General features: G+C 37.6%; 1 protein-coding gene across 3 annotated transcripts in view; it reads right to left on the bottom strand.

The window, feature by feature from the left end:
- The window catches only part of SATB2 (SATB homeobox 2), a 202135-nt gene that overhangs the window by 158108 nt on the left and 25069 nt on the right, over positions 1-18958 (bottom strand). For all 3 annotated transcript variants that reach the window (XM_010373689.2, XM_010373697.2, XM_030917024.1), the window contains one exon: positions 6139-6315. In XM_010373689.2, coding sequence (XP_010371991.1) covers positions 6139-6315 — 177 coding nt within the window. The remainder of the gene's footprint in view (positions 1-6138; positions 6316-18958) is intronic.

Raw genomic sequence — 18958 nt, forward strand, 5'->3', positions numbered from 1 at the left:
TTTTTAGGAGTTATGATAGTATTGTGGTTTACGTTTTCTATGATAGTCTTTTTTTTTTTTTTTTTTTTTGAGACGGAGTCTCGCTCTGTCGCCCAGGCTGGAGTGCAGTGGCGCGATGTCGGCTCACTGCAAGCTCCGCCTCCTGGGTTCACGCCATTCTCCCGTCTCAGCCTCCAAGTAGCTGGGACTACAGGCGCCCACCACCACGCCCGGCTAATTTTTTTTTGTATTTTTAGTAGAGACAGGGTTTCACCGTGTTAGCCAGGATGGTCTCGATCTCCTGACCTCGTGATCCGCCCGCCTCGGCCTCCCAAAGTGCTGGGATTACAGGCTTGAGCCACCGCGCCCGGCCTTCTATGATAGTCTTTATCTTTCAGAGATATTTATTAAAATATTTATGAACAAAATATAATATATAGCATATACTTTGAAATAATCCAGTAGGGGAGCGGGTGAGAAGCAGGTAGGGACAGAGACAAGACAGGATTGGCCATGAATTTCTAATTGTTGATCCTAGATGAGGAGTTCATGAATATTTAATACCAAGTCTCTCAAATTTGTATATGTTGCATGTTTCCATAAAAATTGATTTTAGAGAATTTAAGAGCAGAGCATTTCAAACACTGAACAATTTAAACTGAAAGAATATTTATTTCTAACAGTAAAATTTGCCTTGAAATTAGCTTCTAGGTAAAGATCTTCCCAATAGTACACTGTAAAGAGATAGTACATTGAAAAATATATATAATAAATAAATGAATAAGAGATAATAAAGGCATTCATTTTTTATAAAAATATCCTTGGTATTTTGGTTTTAAATCTTTTTTATTCTTGTCATTGTTTCCAGTTCATAGATGGAAATTCTGCTTTCTACATACAATGCCTTCAAGCAGATGAGGTTCAGATCAACACTGACAAAACATTTGTAAGCTTGATAAGAAACTTCTAGATTAGGAATATGTTCTATTTTTGTATCAGGACTCATTTTGGTCACATAAGCACGTATTATGTATTTGAAATGCTCAACCTACTATAGGCCCTCCACAAGTATTTAGTTTTAGAAGTTAGCTTCAGTACATGACAGTTCTATGACGTTTGGCTTTTTGTTTGCTTTTAAGTTTTAATGAAGTCTGTCTCTATTATTTTGAAAAAGTATCTATATATTTTATCACGAAATGAAATATATAAACATCATTATCAAATATATATAATCAGCATGTATTTAGTAACCACCTAATCCAAAAAGTCCTACCTTTTAGGGCTTATGTCCAAAAGTAAAGAGCAAGTGCTGGCAATCAGACTGTTCACAGGACAGCTGTGTGGTTAAGGACCTTGAATCTAGAGATAGATCAATGGACTTCAGATTTCAGTTCTTCCACCCACCAGCCTGTGCCTCTGGGAAAGTGACTCCCCTACTCTTCTTTGCCTCAGTTTCCTCTTCTGTGAAATGGGAAATGTATAACTTACTTCAAAAGTCTGTTATGAGAATTAAATGAGTCAGTACATATAAATCTCTTAGAACAGTGCCCAACATATAGTAACTGCTCAATTGTTACCATGCATTATATTAAAGCTCTAAGAATTGCCTGGGCATCATGGCTCATACCTTTAATCCCAACACTTTGGGAGTCTGAAGCAGGAGAATCACCTAAGGCAACATAAGGATACTTTCTCTCTACAAAAAATAAAGTAAAAATTAGGCTGGGCATGGTGGCATGGCCACTCAGCTACTCAGGAGGCTGAGGCAGGAAGATTGCTTGAGCCCAAAAGTTTAAGGCTGCAGTGAACCATGATTGTGCCACTGCACTGCAGCCTGGGATATACATCAAGACCCTGTCTCAAAAAGTAAAAAACCAACTCTAAGAAATCCCTTGGTTTATACATCACAGGGGCTCATTAATGATTTATTGATTCTTTTTTTAAACTTCCACTGAAAAAATAGAAATGCATCTGTATCATGTATAAATTTTCACATTTATGGATAAATTAGGGACAAAGTGAACAGCTTATCAAAATTGGGGAATAAGATAGACATAATTATCTTCTCATTTATTCAATTAATTCATGAAAGAAGTAAAATTTGATATTTACTTTTTTATTAGAAAAAGAAGAAAATCCCACATAATCCCATCACCTACTCTGTTGATTATTTTAATACATTGCCTTTGTCTTTCTTCCATGCATATATGTTTGGAATTTTATATCATTGAGAATGTACTTGGCACCCCGCTTGATTCACATAACATTTATTAAAGACACTTTTTCTGTGTTTTAGAAACATCATTTAAAATGACTGTATGAATGTAATTACTCCAATATAAATAAGAAACAGTGACAATATACCCCTTCTTAAACATATAATTTTGACCTTAAAAAAATCCAGTCAGAAAGGATTTTTGCTTCTTTACTTGTTAAGCACATTTGTTTTAAAATAAAACTGTCGGCTGGGCACAGTGGCTCATGCCTATAATCCCAACACTTTGGGAGGCCAAGGTGGGCGGATCACCTGAGGTCAGGAGTTCAAGACCAGCCTGGCCAATATGGTGAAACCCCATCTTTACTAAAAATACAAAACTTAGCCAGGCATGGTGGCAGGCGCCTGTAATCCCAGCTATTTGGGAGCCTGAGGCAGGAGAATTGCTTGAAACCAGCAGGCAGAGGTTGCAGTGAGCCAAGACTGCGCCCCTGCACTCCAGCCTGGGTGACAAAGTGACAGTCCGTCTCAAAATAAATTAATTAATTAAATTAATCAACAGTTAATTTTAAAATGCATTTTAAAATTAACAAAGTAGGGGAGAGAGAAAATGCTCACTTAAAAATTAAATCAAACAAGCACAGTGAGGCATCACCTTGCCATCACGGCTGCCTCCCAAAGCCCACCATTCACACTGCCAACGTGAATGAATAACTACTCAACCAGTGCACTGGCTCCAGAACTCTCTGGACAGTGTGGGGAGCTCCATGGCTACTGCCAAAAGCCTTATGGGGAAGAACTGAAAGGATGAAAAGGAAAGAAGAAAGAATAGTAAAGGAAGTGGTGAGTTTTAAGTTGGGAGAGTGGGGCAGTTCCCAGAGTAGCAGCAGTACCCTGGATTAACATGCCTCTTCCAAAAGCCTTTTAATGCAGAGACATGTACTCACGGCCCACCATACATATAGCATAAAGTGTGCTTGCCATTCATTAGACCTTAGTCCAGCTATTCTGGTACAAGCAAAGGGCCTGCCAGTTTTCGGCTTTCTACATATGCAAAACAGCAAGTCTGATGAATCTTGCATTTCATATCCTTGAGAATCAGAGTTAACAGTATGTGCATTGGGAAATGGAGGTTATGAGTCAGCTAGAAACACAGTTACCATGGTTTATGACAGTATCTTTTTACATTATTCTCTCTTAGGTCCTAATATCTAGCCTTCAAATAAAGGTTATTTTAACACAGGGAAAGAAATCCCTAAACTCCATTTTAGTAGAATTTCTATCATTCTTTAGAAGAAAATATTCTTTCTTAATAAAAATTCAACTCACCTGGAGGGAATACCCTCTGAGAAAAAGAAACTGACTATCCTATGTTTACAAGATCATGGACCTGCTGCCCTGTCATTGGGACTTGAGGACCATTCCAAATAATGACATTGCTAATGTATTTCCTCCTTAACAGGCAATCTGAAATATTCTTCCAATTCAATTACCGAAACTCTTTTCTGGTCACATCAAAATGAAAAGTTGTATTTCAAGAGTCTTGATTTTTAAAATGGCTAAAGCAACCCACTATCCTTGCAGTTTAGTTCTGCCCAACTTTTTCAGCATATGAAAAAGAGATTCAAGAACACTGCCATTTCTTTGCTTTAAATGGATTTGCCAGGAAGTCCCGCAGGTCCTCATCTTAGAGGAATTACATAAACATGAAACAAACAACAAAGCCAAACAAAAATGAACAAAAAACTACCCCCATAAAACGTCATGCCTTCAGTCATCAAAAGTCATATTTTGTTCTACTTCCTTTTCTATCTTTCTTACACGCTGCTGTTTGTCCAGCATATGAATTACCTGTCTTATCATGCATACTATTTGGTCTATAATAAACATGCAGCAAACAGCATACTTTTAATGATCTGAATGAAGACGACGATCTAATACATTTATTTCAAAGTAAACAATTCTAAGATTTTTCCATTTCCCCAAAACACAGATCAGCAGCCTAATTTAAAATAAACTGATTTTTTTTCCTTTGTGAGATTACAGTATAAGACCAAGTGATAAAATCTTTGCTTACCTATAAAGTGTATCTGTACTCTAGAGTACCACAGGAATATTGATTCAACTTATAAATAGTATAATATTTAGCATTTTAACCTTAATATTCAAAAACTTTGAGGAGGCAAATAATCACTTTTGACTTGTCCCCTGTTTAATAATCCTCCACGGTAGATGACATTTATCTGCTCATATTTCTCACCTTGGTGAGTAGAATTCTTAGTCCAAATCCCTGAAAGGAATAGTGTGGCTCCCTAGTGCAAATTTCCTGAGAGCCCCTTCCCTCAGCATGTGCCAAGAATCAAATCTTGGCCACTTAGTGCTCTATGTTCCACATGTGAGCTCTCGACGCGCTGAACGGCTGTGCTAACTGAGATGGATGGCCCTGTCAAACAGGAAGCTGGCACACCAGGGTGCAAGCAGTGGGATACAATGACCTTTACATTCAGAGAAAAATATCCCTAAAGTGGCATGAAAAGTTTGTAGGGGGAAGGGAAGGGAGATTATTTTATTTCATTTAGGTACATAGCATGACATAAAAGCAATGGTGCCCAGTATGCAATTTGCTCACGATCAAATCGTGAATCCCTCACACAAGAAGGAAAGTCGTCAGAAAAAAGGAAATGAATCATCCTTTATCAGGCTGCTTTGAAAGCACTGGACTCTAGGATTCAGCTATTATCACTGCACCCAGCCTGGCCAGCGCTCAGATTCAGACTGCGCTGGGATTCACAATAACTAGTAGGGTACTACCTGCCCTGGGAAAACATTCCTAATTTCAATCAGGTTGCTTTCTTGATTGAACTAAAGTATAACTTAAATGCTTAAAATATTTCCTAAAAAGCAATTATCTACTTACAGAATCAAATTCAAGAGCTTGGGAATTTAAATCCATTGGTCACCACATCTGTAACTTTATATCAATGTTTAATCTCTCATAGTATCCTTATTGTTACAAATGAAGCTCTGACTGATAGTTCTTAGGAATGATATGAAGAGAAACTCATTTTAAAAAATAAAAAACATCCTTGGCATATTCACAAATGTTAACTAAAGATAGTAATCCAGGACACTAATATATAAACTAAGATCTGGAAGTTACGGATTTCTCTCCTTTGGTTTTAACCATAATCACAAACAATATAATTCAATCATTTCAGCTGAAAAACAAGAACAATAAATTCCATCAGATCAATTTTTTTTTCCATTACTCAAGGTTTGGGGGGAATTTTTGTTATTTGTTTTGTCAATTATTTGGCATGAAAGAACAATGGGCAAGTATAGCTCACAATGGGCTCCCCAGTATTGTACAATACACACTGAAATAATGATGCAATTTTAATATTTAATTAAATAAGTGAAAGGAATTGATCATAAAGACACTGCAATATTTTTTAACTGAATGGACCGCATCAAAACTACAAAAGTTTTCAAAGATACAAAAGGATAAGAGGCATTCATTTTTTTCTGTTTAATTAAAAGCTTATCACAAAGTGCAGAAGCCACAGGCCCAAAGCAATAAATAAATTTTGGAAAACTGAATGTTTTATAAGTCATGTATTGTAAGTTTGGATAACTCAGGAGTTAAATATCTCAGCACTGGCCCTAATTAGAGAAAATAACAGTGTTATGAATGCAGAAACCTATGATCAGTTTGAAATGCAAGTTGATTTTGTGGCTCCAGAAGTGCTGGTCAAATGCTTCCCAAAACAACAAGAAAACAAGAAACAAGTCCTTCTACAAGAAATATTCTACTGCTCACTAGGAAATGCTAAGTCTAACAATTATCCTTCAACCTTTGTTTGGAGAACTATTTCAGAAAACATATTCCTCCTCAAATTATGACACACAAGAGACTTGGGAGGAGAGGGGAGAGGCATTAATACCTTGGGCCTGAGCCGCAGAACTGTGAGAATACCCCAGGGCCAGGAGCGCAGTCTCCACCAGCTGGCTAAAAAGCACATCTTTCCGCACCAGGACAAACTCAGCGTGTTCTTCTCTGTTGTCATACTCAAGAGAGCCGTCCAACTGCTCCACGACACAAAAGACAGGAATCATCAAACCTGAAGGGACAAAATTCAAGAGCAAAACACAAACATTAAAAAGCAAATCTCAGTCACTGCAATGAGAAGGGAAGCGACAGTTATAAAAGTCACTCATCTGTGATCGACAGTGGTTTAGATTAAACAAGCCTCTCAGTTATATAGGCCTAATGGAAAGCTGTGAGTTTTCCCCCTCTATTATTACAGAATTGCCCGGGGCAGTGGCAGAAGCCCTTAGATTTCTGTCATTTTCACCAACCAGAGGTGTCCTGGTACATAGGTGAGATGAAGGTGACTATACAGACACTCGAATCTTTAATGTCTATAGTTTTATCATTAACTATTACCACTAGTATTTTCAGATCAGATATGCTCGTCTAGAAATATATTACATGTAAAAGTAATCTATTTTCTTGTCTAGAAAGATATTTCAAAGCTTCCAGCTCCTTCCTACTAAGGAGGTATGTTTGATTCTAAGGCCTAAGCTGTTATGTGAATACAAGAAAGTCAATAGAAATTTAAAATAAGTCCCTCTTACATGTTGTTGTTTTTTTAAATCCTAGTAAATAGGTCATCAACCAGCCTGAAAATAACATGACCATAAACGTCTTAATTTACATTTACGTCAAAATATACATCCAAATACAAAAGTTTGCCTATGTAAAATTATTTTATACATTAACATCAGTTACTGGAAAGGGAGTATCTTTTCTTGTGTTTTCAGAGAAAATAAGTAAACTACCCTAAAGAATAAGGCAAATTAGTCTAGTTGAAAATCTGTTGAAATCTGTTGTCACTGAAATATTTCTCTGCTTTGTATCAAAGTGTGAAAAGCTAAAAAATGTTTAATTCACCAAAGATTTTTTTAAACTGTTTTTTATTTTTAAAAAAGTCATACAGGCACTTAAATCTAAACATAACCAACGCAGAAGAAGATCAAAGTTTTACCAACGTACGAGTAAGAAACATGGACCCTGCCTAATGCAATTCACACAAATTAGTATGTTACAGGTCTTCTTTTTATGCAAGAAAAATTAAAACTTATGAAGAATGGGTGAGCAGGCAGACGGGGGAGGTAGTAAGTTACATGGTCATGGTGAAGGTACTTCACAACAAAAAGAAGACCTCTGTGTGAAATGACTAGATGGGAGTATGGCCCCTGACACATAGAATGCACAGGAGTTTTCCAGAACCCTCCCTGTGGCTTCAACCCTAGAAGCCTCCTGACTCACTCTGATCTGGAAAGCCAAGGGTGGGAGCAGATACTCTGCAAACTACTGGGTTACAGATTGAGGTATTTGTTCTCAAGATAATACAATGGTGCAACTGGTTCCCATGTGCTAATTATTATTATTAAAGATAATAAGTATTAGGTGTAATTATTAAATATAATCCTTATTAACAATAATAATACTCATTAAGAATTGTTATCATTAAAGATCATGGTAATTATTATTAAGACAGCACAACAGTCTAACAAGTCAAACCATATCATACACAAGACAACTCAGTGTTCACTCCTGAGAACAAGAAAGCAGTATTACTGTCCATTGCAGATACACTCTCCATAGTGTAGATTTATTTAAAAATATACAATATGGGTGGAGCAGACTGATTTTTTAAACAAGAAGATTTAGGATAGCTACACAATGCCTTGCAAGATATATTTTTTAATTGTGACCATTACTGGTACATGAAATGCTTATTTATTTATTTCTACCAAGTTCATTCCCAAATATATATAGGACATGTAGTGAATAACATAAATTAGATATCCTCCAAATTATCTTTTTTTTTTCCTCTCTCTCTCTCTCTCTCGCTTTTGTTGCCCAGGCTGGTATACAATGGCGAGATCTCGGCTCACTGCAACCTCCACCTCTCGGGTTCAAGCGATTCTCCTGCCTCAGCCTCCTGAGTAGCTGGGATTATAGGTGCCCGCCACCACGCCTGGCTAATTTTTGTACCTTTAATAGAGATGAGGTTTCTCCATGTTGGCTAGGCTAGTCTCGAACTCCTAACCTCAGGTGATCCACCTGTCTTGGCCTCCCAAAGTGCTGGGATTACAGGCATGAGCCATCACACCTGGCTCCAAATTATCTTTGTAGTCATTCATATATCCAGAATTTATTCCCTGAACACCTACTACGTGCCAGGTATCACCACCAGTGGCTCCAGGGATACAAGTAAGAACAAGTCTGATATCCCTCCTGCCCTCAATGTAGTTAAAGGAGTTGTAAAACCTTCCTAAGCAAGCATAATGACATTTTATAGGACTAATTCATGACAGTCCATACCAGCAAGGAATAGCCCCCATTTAGAGCTTTTACCTCTTACATGCTGGCATATAATCTTTGCCCAAGGAAGTAGGTAGATTTTTATTTCTAATGATTAAAGCATATGCACACATAAGGCCATATAGTCCATGGTGCCATAAGCTACTTCACCACTAATACCTGTGTGTACATAAGTTTCGATGCTGAAAATCCATGTGCAGTTCCTAATGTCAACATCTGAATGTCACACATCTGGGAATCACAGATAAGATCTTTAAATGAATCCAACTGCTCCATAAGCTATCATGTCTCCATTACTTAGAAACTATAAATCTTTCTCAAGTCTATGGTCAACTGAAAAAACTTAAGATCCTATTAACTTTTAAAAATAATATTAACTGTTCAGTTAGATATGAAATATAACATGAAAGCACAGGGATCTATAACATGTAGGGACTTAAGTTTTATAACTGTCAATTACTGAAATAGTTCCTAAACATTTTGGTTCAGTGATTGAAGGAAGCAATTGTTAACTGACACAACAGTAATAACTTCTTACAAAAAGCACGCACCAATCCCCTACTGGCATCACCTATTAAAAACAAAACAAAACAAAACAAAAAAACCTTTGTGGTCATTTACAAAATAAAAGAGTATTAACCAGGAATGTATGATAATAGGGTTTGTTCTGCAGCACATATACATGAGATACTGGAGAATATCATAAAAGGCTTATACTTAGAAAAATTTACCTTCTTACTAGAATTTGACCCATCTAAACAATTACGGTTTTTATAATGAAATGTAAGTTTTACAAAAGAAGAATAAAGGAGGAAAAATGGATGCAATTTCTAGTGACAATAACAAGAGAAATAAAAAAATAGTAAAATAGTATAATTGAGGTCAAGTGTAGAAAGAAGAAAATTAAGGCATAGGTTTAAAAGTCCTTTAAAAACTGAAAATCCCTAAGGGAAGCACACTACAAAAGGATGAGTAAAAACATATGCCGAGAGAGAGAGATTTGTCCATCTTATTCACAACTCGTCCCAGGCAAAAAAAGGGAAAAAGAAAGAAAAAAAAAAGAGAGAGAAAAGTGACAATGGATAGAAAGACAGGGAGGTGCTTGAAAAGCACTTCACAAAATAAATTAAGAATGGGGGGAATTTAAAAGTTCCAATAAAAGAATAAAAATGTAAACTGAAATCCATTTTCAACAAAATTTAGAAATGGTGAAGAAAAAAGAAAATCTTGCTCTAGCCCTGTATCTTGAGCTTCTAACATTATTTTTCTTTTATTGTAGCACAGACCCATTTTCAGATGATCTAGTAGAGAACTTTGAACCTTCTGATCATAAGCCTTACTAAGTCTTTTACAATCACAGCAGGTAAGCAGGTAGTTTAATCTAGAGGACAGGCGCTTGGCCTCAGCCATTTGCTAAAAATTAAGAGTTGTTCTGGTAATTGGGATAAATGATGAATTCTGTCGTCAAAGAGGCAAAATAAGCCTGGTACCCTCTCTACATGAGAAAAATGCATTCTTCCAACTGTCATTAGTGATGATACTGAAACTGTCATTTTCATTCTGACATTAATTTTCTGAAGAAGTGTGTATAATTTATAAAGCGTTAACTATTGTTACTGTCACTGTTCACGGCAACAGCTGTGAGAACTGAGACACGTGCGAAAATGGTGAGATGTGGTGATGAACAGCACCAGGTCAAGGTCAAGTCCCGGCACTGCCCCTCTTTACCTGTGTGTGTGACCTTGAGTAGTTCATCTGACCTCTCTGAAGCTCAAATTCCTCCTAGCCAAAACACAAACAATATCTACATCATAGATCTGTGGTGAAGATTAAACAATATTACATATTTAAATTGTCTGACAGATAGCTCTCAAACAATGGAATCTATTTGTTTTCCTTTTTTCAAAATCAGTATTAATACCATTTTACAGAGGAAAAAAAGTTAACCAGTAATTTTTTTCAAGGTCTGTAATCAATGCTTAGGATACTAACTAAAAGGCATTTCTTCAGAATAAAGATGATACTAATAATCATTGAATGGCCTATTATGCAAATGGCAACGGCTTAAAGTGTTTAACATGTCCCATGCAAAAAAGGTGAAAGTGCTTAAAAGCACAATAAAACTACCTGTCCATTACAGTAGCCTCTAACTTCATGTAGCAATTGAGTACTTGAAACATAGCTGGTCTCAAATTGAGATGTGCCGTAAGTATAAAATACATACTAGATTTTAATGACTTAATAACAAAAAGAAATAAAAATAAACATAAATGATTTTTTAACAGTAATTGCGTGTAGAATATCTTGAACATACTGAGTTAAATAAAATATATTATTAAAATTAACTTCATCTGTTTAACTTTTAGTGTAGCTACTAGAAAATTTAAAATTATACATGTGGCTTATATTTGTACTAATATCAGAGAGCACTGTTCTAATGAATCTGCCCAATAACAATATACGATTTTTTCTCACACAGGATACATTTATCACAAACTGATACTAGGCCAATAGTGTGACTGTCATGAGCCCTTTAGCTGTCTTTCCTCTGTGTTCCAGAGTTTAGGAGTCCTGAAGACAGAAGCACTCTTGGTTAAATTCCAAAATCCAATGTGTTACCTTATCTGCAATTGCAGGCTGCTGTTTTATTACTAACTATATTAATCGAACTTCTTTTATTAGGAAACAGCTCTTTCCCCCTTCCCTTCATTCTAAAGAACAGACTTCAGGAAATGTCACAATACTGGCTATGAAAGTGACCTGAGGAATGCATATTCTCGAAGACTCTAAACGTTTAACTCAACAATGAAAGACGAAAGATGGTGCAGCTGCAGCAGGGCATCTAGGTGACAGGATTCAAGAGCCTTGTGCCAAAGTTGGGACATGAAATAAACTCCTGCTTTGCACTGCACTTCCTAGATCATCATGTAGTCTACTATACACACCTTTATCTTCTCACATTTACCCTGTAACAGGGTTAGCATTATTTTCAGCTGATAAATTAGGAAACTGAAACTATGGGAGAAGTAACATGCCCTAAGAAACACAGTGAGGCAAGGGCAGAGTAGTTCAGGTTATCCAGCTCTAAATCCTAAGCAGGCTGCTTTCCCAAGAGTTGAAACAACACTCCAGAATCCACACCCATTGAAATCTAAGGGCTTGGCCTCTTAATAAAAAGGACCCTTTACCACTTGCTATGTCCAATGGGCAACCTGTGCTACTCCTAAGTGAATTCACCTTTTGCCTGCCTACCAGGTGTCCGGCACCATGCTAGGCATGGAGGGGGAATCAAAGACGGCTCCTGCCCTTCCATTATTCACAGACAAAGAAAGAAAGAAAGAAAGGCTCACATGAATGGTCATACTCTAGTGTAACTCGGCATCGTCTCCAGCCTCCTCCCTAGCCCTGTCTCCTTGGTCCACCAGCACTCCTGAATGACAGGAGCCAGTTTGAGATGAGAGGAGGCCAGGCTTTTGCCTCCCCTCTTTCAAAGGACTCCAGAAGCCCATCTGTCTCTTGAAGGAAGGCAGCAGACAGAGCCCACTCCCTTCCCTGGGGCCTGCAGCATATCTAGTTCTATCACCTGAGAAGGTCCCAGGGCTACCTGGAGATTATAAAGATTGCTATCTTTTCTTTGTATAAAACTGAACCTGAAGTACCAAAGAACAAGCTGTTTGAAATACTGAAACAAACTTTATCACATAAACTGAGTGAATAACCGTCTTCAAGAGGACAGAGAGAAAAAGTGAGGCATGGCTACTAATTTTTCTTATTGTAAATTTATCAGAAAATCAAAATAACGATTTACTTGTTCTATAACCTTATACTCTCATTTTCTCTCTCTCTCTCTCACTGACACAATCATATACATACATAATGAGTCACAGACAAGAAGAGAAGTAACTTGCCAACATTAACCTCTAGCTCCTTCTTTCCATCCTAAAATAATAAAGAAGCTGGGTGCAGTGGCTCACGCCTGTAATCCCAGCACTTTGGGAGGCCAAGGCGGGCAGATTACCTGAGGTCAGGAGTTCGAGACCAGTCTGACCAACATGGTGAGACCCTAGCCCGGCGTGGTGGCAGGCACCTATAATCCCAGCTACTTGGGAGGCTAAGGGCAGGAGAATGGCTTGAACCTGGGAGACAAGGGTTGCAGTGAGCCGAGACCATGCCACTGCATTCCAGCCTGGGCAACAGAAAGAGACTCTGCCTCAAATAATAATAATAATAATAATAAAGAAAAGCCTGAGCACCTAAAATTGCAACCGTAAACAGAAAGAAAGAATAGGGTGTTTCTCACCTCCCTGTTGGGGTCCCAGGAAAAATTTCGAAAAGGGATGCAATGCGTCCTTCCTAGTCTCCTCTTTGCGGCCCTGCTGTCCTCTACTGGGCACCCAACCTCTTGGGCTAAGGCAGCCGCAGGCTCTACATTCCACTCCAGCCTCCTACTCCCCCCAGGGGCTAATCTCAAAAATTCCAGAGATTAATAGATAAAAAGATGCTTGCTATACTGTTTGAATGGTTTAGTGTTCTCCTTAATCTCCTCAGCTAGATCTTCACTGTAAAATATATATTTTATTTCAAATAAACTTCTCATGGAAGAAATTTCAGGTAGTATAATAAGAAACAGTAGAAAAAAAATCTCACCAATTTTAAAGGAGAGGGAAGAGCAATCATTTGGATGCAAAGGGAGTCCCCCACAGGTCCACAGGTGGACCAGAGGCCCTCTAGGCTCCCCCAACTGCTCCAGTTTTCAACGCTCCTCTTTGTCCTTTGCTTGTAAACTACACATTCCCTGAAACATTAATTCACTTGTTTTTCTAATTGGCTTTTTCTTACTCTTATTGTAAAGGAAGCAGAAGCCAAGACAGAGGTGGGACAGCAGCAAGTTCTAAGTCGTTTACAGGTAGAGATCAGTCAATTTTCCAATTATGAGAAAGGCAAACTCTACATCATAATTACTTTTTTTGATGGAATTTCACTCTTATTGCCCAGGCTGGAGTGCAATGGCGCGATCTCGGCTCACCGCAACCTCTACCTCTCCTGTCTCAGCCTCCCGAGTAGCTGGGATTACAGGCATGCGCCACCACACCCGGCTAATTTTGTATTTTTAGTAGAGACAGGGTTTCTCCATGTTGGTCACGCTGGTCTTGAACTCCTAACCTCAGATGATCCGCCTGCCTCGGCCTCCCAAAGTGCTGGGATTATAGGTGTGAGCCATCTCGCCCAGACATCATAATTATTCTTAGGTACAAACTGAGCCAAACATACAATAACTCAATTTCATATTTACCCATGACCCAGGTGCAACTCAGGATTAGACCTCCAACTAAATAATATTCAATAATATTGAATAAGAGTAAGAAATTGAGTAAGAGTTAAGAAATATTGAATACATGTTAAGAAAAAAACCAACTAGAAAAACAAGTGAATTCTTCAGAGAATGTGTAGTTTACAATATATCGAATATTATTTATTACTCAATTTTATAATAAATAATATTTAATATTGATTTATTCAATAATAAATCGTCTTGATGGCTCTCCCACTATTTGTGGGGGCAGTGGGGTTGAGAATATCAAGAAACAGCTTATTCTCAGAATTCTCTCTAGGAAAACCAGACACTATTTTGCAACCCCTGAAGCCAATCTTAACTTTGGACAATAAGAACAAAAATAGGTGGGGGTGAGGATGGGAGGGTGGACGCTAGTCCTCTCTCACTGACGACCCCAAAGGATCAAACTGAGCCTAAAATGGTAGGGAAGGGAAATGAGTTCTGGCCTTTCACATCTCTGATTTCAGGACTGACTCCAGGCAAAGCAACCACAAGTCAACCTGAAGTCAGGTCCGAAAGCTGAAGGAGAAACTCCAGGTCTCTAAACATCCTTCTGTTATAGAAATTAAGTGGCAAGATCAAACTGGCCAGGCAGTTTGCAAAACAGTATTTCACAGGCACATAGGAGGCAATTTGTGGAAGCTTATCTAAACAAAAGAAGCCTGAGCCACACCTGGGAACTCTGCCACAGCAAGCCTGACCCACAGAACTAAATTCTCCGATGTCAGGAATGCCGAGGCTCTAGTGGGTGTAGAGGAGAGGCCCACCATTTTCCTCCTCAAACATGGACTGGACTTAGCTCCCTCATGCCCCTCCCACCCGAGCCTGACCTATATAGTAGGCCCAAAATAAATGTTGGTTTAGTTTAACAAAATGGCAATTCCACTGAGATATTAATCACCACCATTAATAGGCAGTGTCTGCCTAGCTGTCAAACTTGTCCATATCACTCTGGCCCCATTGCACTGCACTCAGCATCAGCAGACAAGGAAAGCTTTCTAGGAAATGATCCACACAAGTGGATTCAGGAGCTTGCTCCATGTTTGTCCAGGGGAAATTGGCCAGATCACAGCACTGTGCATGACCACTATTAACAGAACTTGTCGGTGTATCACCACGGGCATCGCATGGATGGGTGTGCAACAAAGTGGCGTGCTGCACCGTGCTCTGTACACACCCTAGAGCCACGGGGGTCTTGTTGGCAGTCCTACCCATGTCCTGCACTGAAGGACTACAGTATCTTTTCTAAATTTAGTAACTACAGAAAGACAAAATGTTTAATAATCCTAGAATTAAAAAAAAAAAAAAAATTTAAGGACAAAAGAGCTGGGCACAGTGGCCGGAGCCTGTTAATCCCAGCTACTTGGAAGGCTGAAGTGGGAGGATCACTTGAGCTTAGGAGTTCGAGGCTACAGTGAGCAATGATCTTACCACTGCACTCCAGCCGGAGTTACGGAGCCAGACCCATCTCTAAAATAAATAATTAAATAATTTTTAAAAAATAGAAAGGAAAAAAGTAGGATATACAAGTTTGAATATAACAGAAAAGTTCAAGTGTATGGCATATTGTCGAAGTATCCTTAGTTCAAGCCTAAATTCTTCAGGTTCTTTTCACAATAGGTTAAAAATACATATATGTATAAGTCCTGAGACTCAACCACATGTTAAAAATGACTACCATAATTTATGAATGCCAGGGTTTCTGTCCTTCATTAAGTAAAATTTCATTCTGGAGGTTTCTGAGAAGATTTTTTTTTTTTTTTTTTTTTTTTTTGAGACAGAGTCTTACTCTGTTGAAAATAGTATTTAAGCGGAGCTCGATTCATCTCCCCACCTTATTCTCATCATCCTCTCTGGAAAAGCTATTTGCAACTCAGAGTCCCATGCGTCAAAAAAAGAGTCAATGAAAATTGTCCTTATACTAACATTTACTTCAGGTTTTGAGCTCTGCCTAAATGTTATTTTATCTAATTCAAACAATTAAAAAAAAAAAAAAAGCTTGATTAATTTCTCCAGTGTAGTGTTAAGGAAAGGTTAACTGTACTGAGGTCCTCTTGAAAGGAATTAATAAAGGAATCAAGTGTTCAGCTCTCAATAAGACAAGACTACCCGGATTTCTAGTGGGAATATTTCATAGCACAAGCATGTTTTCTTTGGGGAGTTTAACTCACAAAAATTATTAAAAATTGAGATCAAACACTGGTGCAGAGCCTCAAAGGAAATCATACTAGAATGGAGAGATTTTTATCAAATAAAAAACTGAAAAGTAAAGTTTTTATAGCAAAAAAATAAAAGGCTTTCTCCCTCACAAAAAGAAAATCCTACTGTCTATGTTTAGAGTTCAAACAGCAAAACATTTATGGATATTTAATAGATGTGTAGAAAGTAACACTGTGCAATGAATGCAGATTTCACAAAGCCGAGCTTAAGCAGACAGGCAACTACCACCTTCATTTCCCAGTCATTAAAAGCCACTCTCATTCTTATATTCAACAAATGCATCCATCAAGGCGCAATAATAACCAAACTGGTGAAAGGGCTAACACTGAAAGGAAAAAGAGAAAAAAACAGGAGGGAGAAAGAGCAAGAAAGTCAAAATCATAGTGTATATTCTCCAGTCCCCTTAGGGGATATGACTGAGACCTCTGGTTTGCAATACATAGGATATTATTATTGTGACTCAGATCAACTTAATAAAACCCAGCCTACAGACCAGGGAAACCAGGGTCTGATGGAATACTTCCCAGACAAAATATTTTAAGTATATATGTAGTGCCTGTGTAATTTATAGAAATTAATCAGAAAAACAGAACAGAGAAAACTAGTATTTTTTTTACCTTATGGTTCTAATATATCCTCTTTATAATTCATATAATTTCCAAAATAAAATATTAAAATTAATATTTTAAAAATGAAAGAGACTATTTAAGTCTCTGCATACAAATCTCCTGGAAACCTTAGGTTCATCCTGAATATGTTTATCCAAAGGCTATCACCCAGCCAAAGAAAGAGTTATTCCACTTTTTACTGCCTTTGAGAAGTGTTATCAAAGCCTAAAGTGATTTGTCTCCTGGACAAAAAAGTGAGAAATATTTACCCTAAATAAAATGTAAGATTCTACTTTCCTCAAAGAAAAACCCTGGTAGACTACTGCAGCATTTTAAATGGGGAGTAATTCCAGGTATGAACACCTTAATCTCAAAAAGATTTCATTTTCCCTAGAGTCCTTGGTTCGTAAATTATTTAAGCATAAAATATAATTTCTGAGCCACGAAATAAAGGTATTGGTGTTGTCCCCCTTCCCCTAGAAGGCCAGTTTCAAAACAGTTCTATTCCGACAAGTCCAATACAAAATAACAGAAACACAAGTCAAACATTATTTCAAACTCCATATTGAAGGAGAAAAGAATTTCATCTGGGGTTAACTTAACAGTATACGTTTAAGTTTGTGAGTGAACTTCAGTATCACCCAAGAGGTAAGAGCTGCTATTTTATCTTGGCACCATCACTGCTAGATCTAGATGGAGATGATAGAAGAAACTATACATGACAGTTTCTATGAATATAAGTTCATTTATTTTGTTAACACAAATAGGATCGACAAACAGCTATGTTTTCAAAGAGCAAGCCTGTGTTTATTCTATATATGAGAGGCTGGCGGCGAGAGATGGCTTTACCGTGTCATTCTAGCAAAGGAAGAAGAGAGCTGCATCTGAGAAGCCTGCCTTGGTTAAAAAGAACTGTCTCCCTCAAACTCACTTTCAAGCTATACATCAATCTTCAATATAATTATGTTTGACAGAATATAAGCTCTTGGCAGTTAACTTGTTTACAATAAATGCTTAGTTTGGGTACATGGACTGTATTTCAGTCCTACAAATATCAAACACAAACCTACAACAGTCCCATTATGGAGCTGAGAATTATTTTGCTATAAATCTTTTTATTGGGGGGCCAAGGGAATTACTTTGCAGCTTGTTTCCCACTAACCACTTGGAACAGTGTGAAAAAAGAGGTACATTTATGCTCTGACCCTGCACTAATTGGAATCCTATACATTTCCACAGGAGAATGTTCAGTATCAATCCTGAACATGCATGTCAGCCCCCAGTTCTGCCATGGCGGCAAAAATACACATGAAACAAAACGGTTCTTACTAAAGCCATGGCATTTTCCTACAGTTCTTTTTCTCCTCAAAGTTTCTTGGGAACTAATGACCATTTGTAACAGTGTTGGCCGACTTTCAATGGTAAGCCCCAGTTTTGGAGGAGTTTATAAGTTAGCTGTAAAAACGTGCTTAAGGCTCAAACTTGCCATATGAATGAGGCTGTAAATAGAGGTAGTTTTGCTGAATATTACCTAGAGATTCATTTGAGAAGGAAAAAAGTCAGGATCACCTTATTTACCCTTGTAAAGTGGCTTTACCTGGGTATTAAAAGTGTAATAACTTCCTATTCAGAGAACAATTTGCTCTTCTTATACTCCCTCGATACTGAAGGGTCTGGGGTGTTCTAATACCACATTTCCCAAATCTAAAGGACAACATCTTGTCTGAATGGAGCCTCTAGGAATGCTTCTCTCCTGACAGGCACCTTCACTCACATTCTGAATACCTTCTGGTTTTCAGATGAAGACAATTTATCATTCAAGGTTTCTTTAGTGCTTTCTAATTTCCCACTTAACATATAATTAGATTACTACAATAACTCAACTTTAACATAGTATTAATACATCAAAAAGATCATATTAAGGATCACAGTTTATTTTCCAAAATAATACTTTCAGTCACATAATGACTTAAGATTCCAATTTCTTTCTTTCTAGTCAATGTTACAATCACAGGTGACAAAAAATTTAAAAAGTGTTTGTCTCTCAGCTTCTAATGAAGAATAGCAGCAACTGATTTATAAGTTTCAACTGTCATGCAAAATGGTTTTATTAAAAAATTTTACTACAGGGCTTTCTTGTATACAGGGGAGAGAGACAGAAAAGAAAAATATTTCCACTGCATTATCAGCCTCACAGAACTTCCTTG

Source organism: Rhinopithecus roxellana, chromosome 14, assembly GCF_007565055.1.
Source record: "Rhinopithecus roxellana isolate Shanxi Qingling chromosome 14, ASM756505v1, whole genome shotgun sequence".
NCBI classification, from domain to species: domain Eukaryota; kingdom Metazoa; phylum Chordata; class Mammalia; order Primates; family Cercopithecidae; genus Rhinopithecus; species Rhinopithecus roxellana.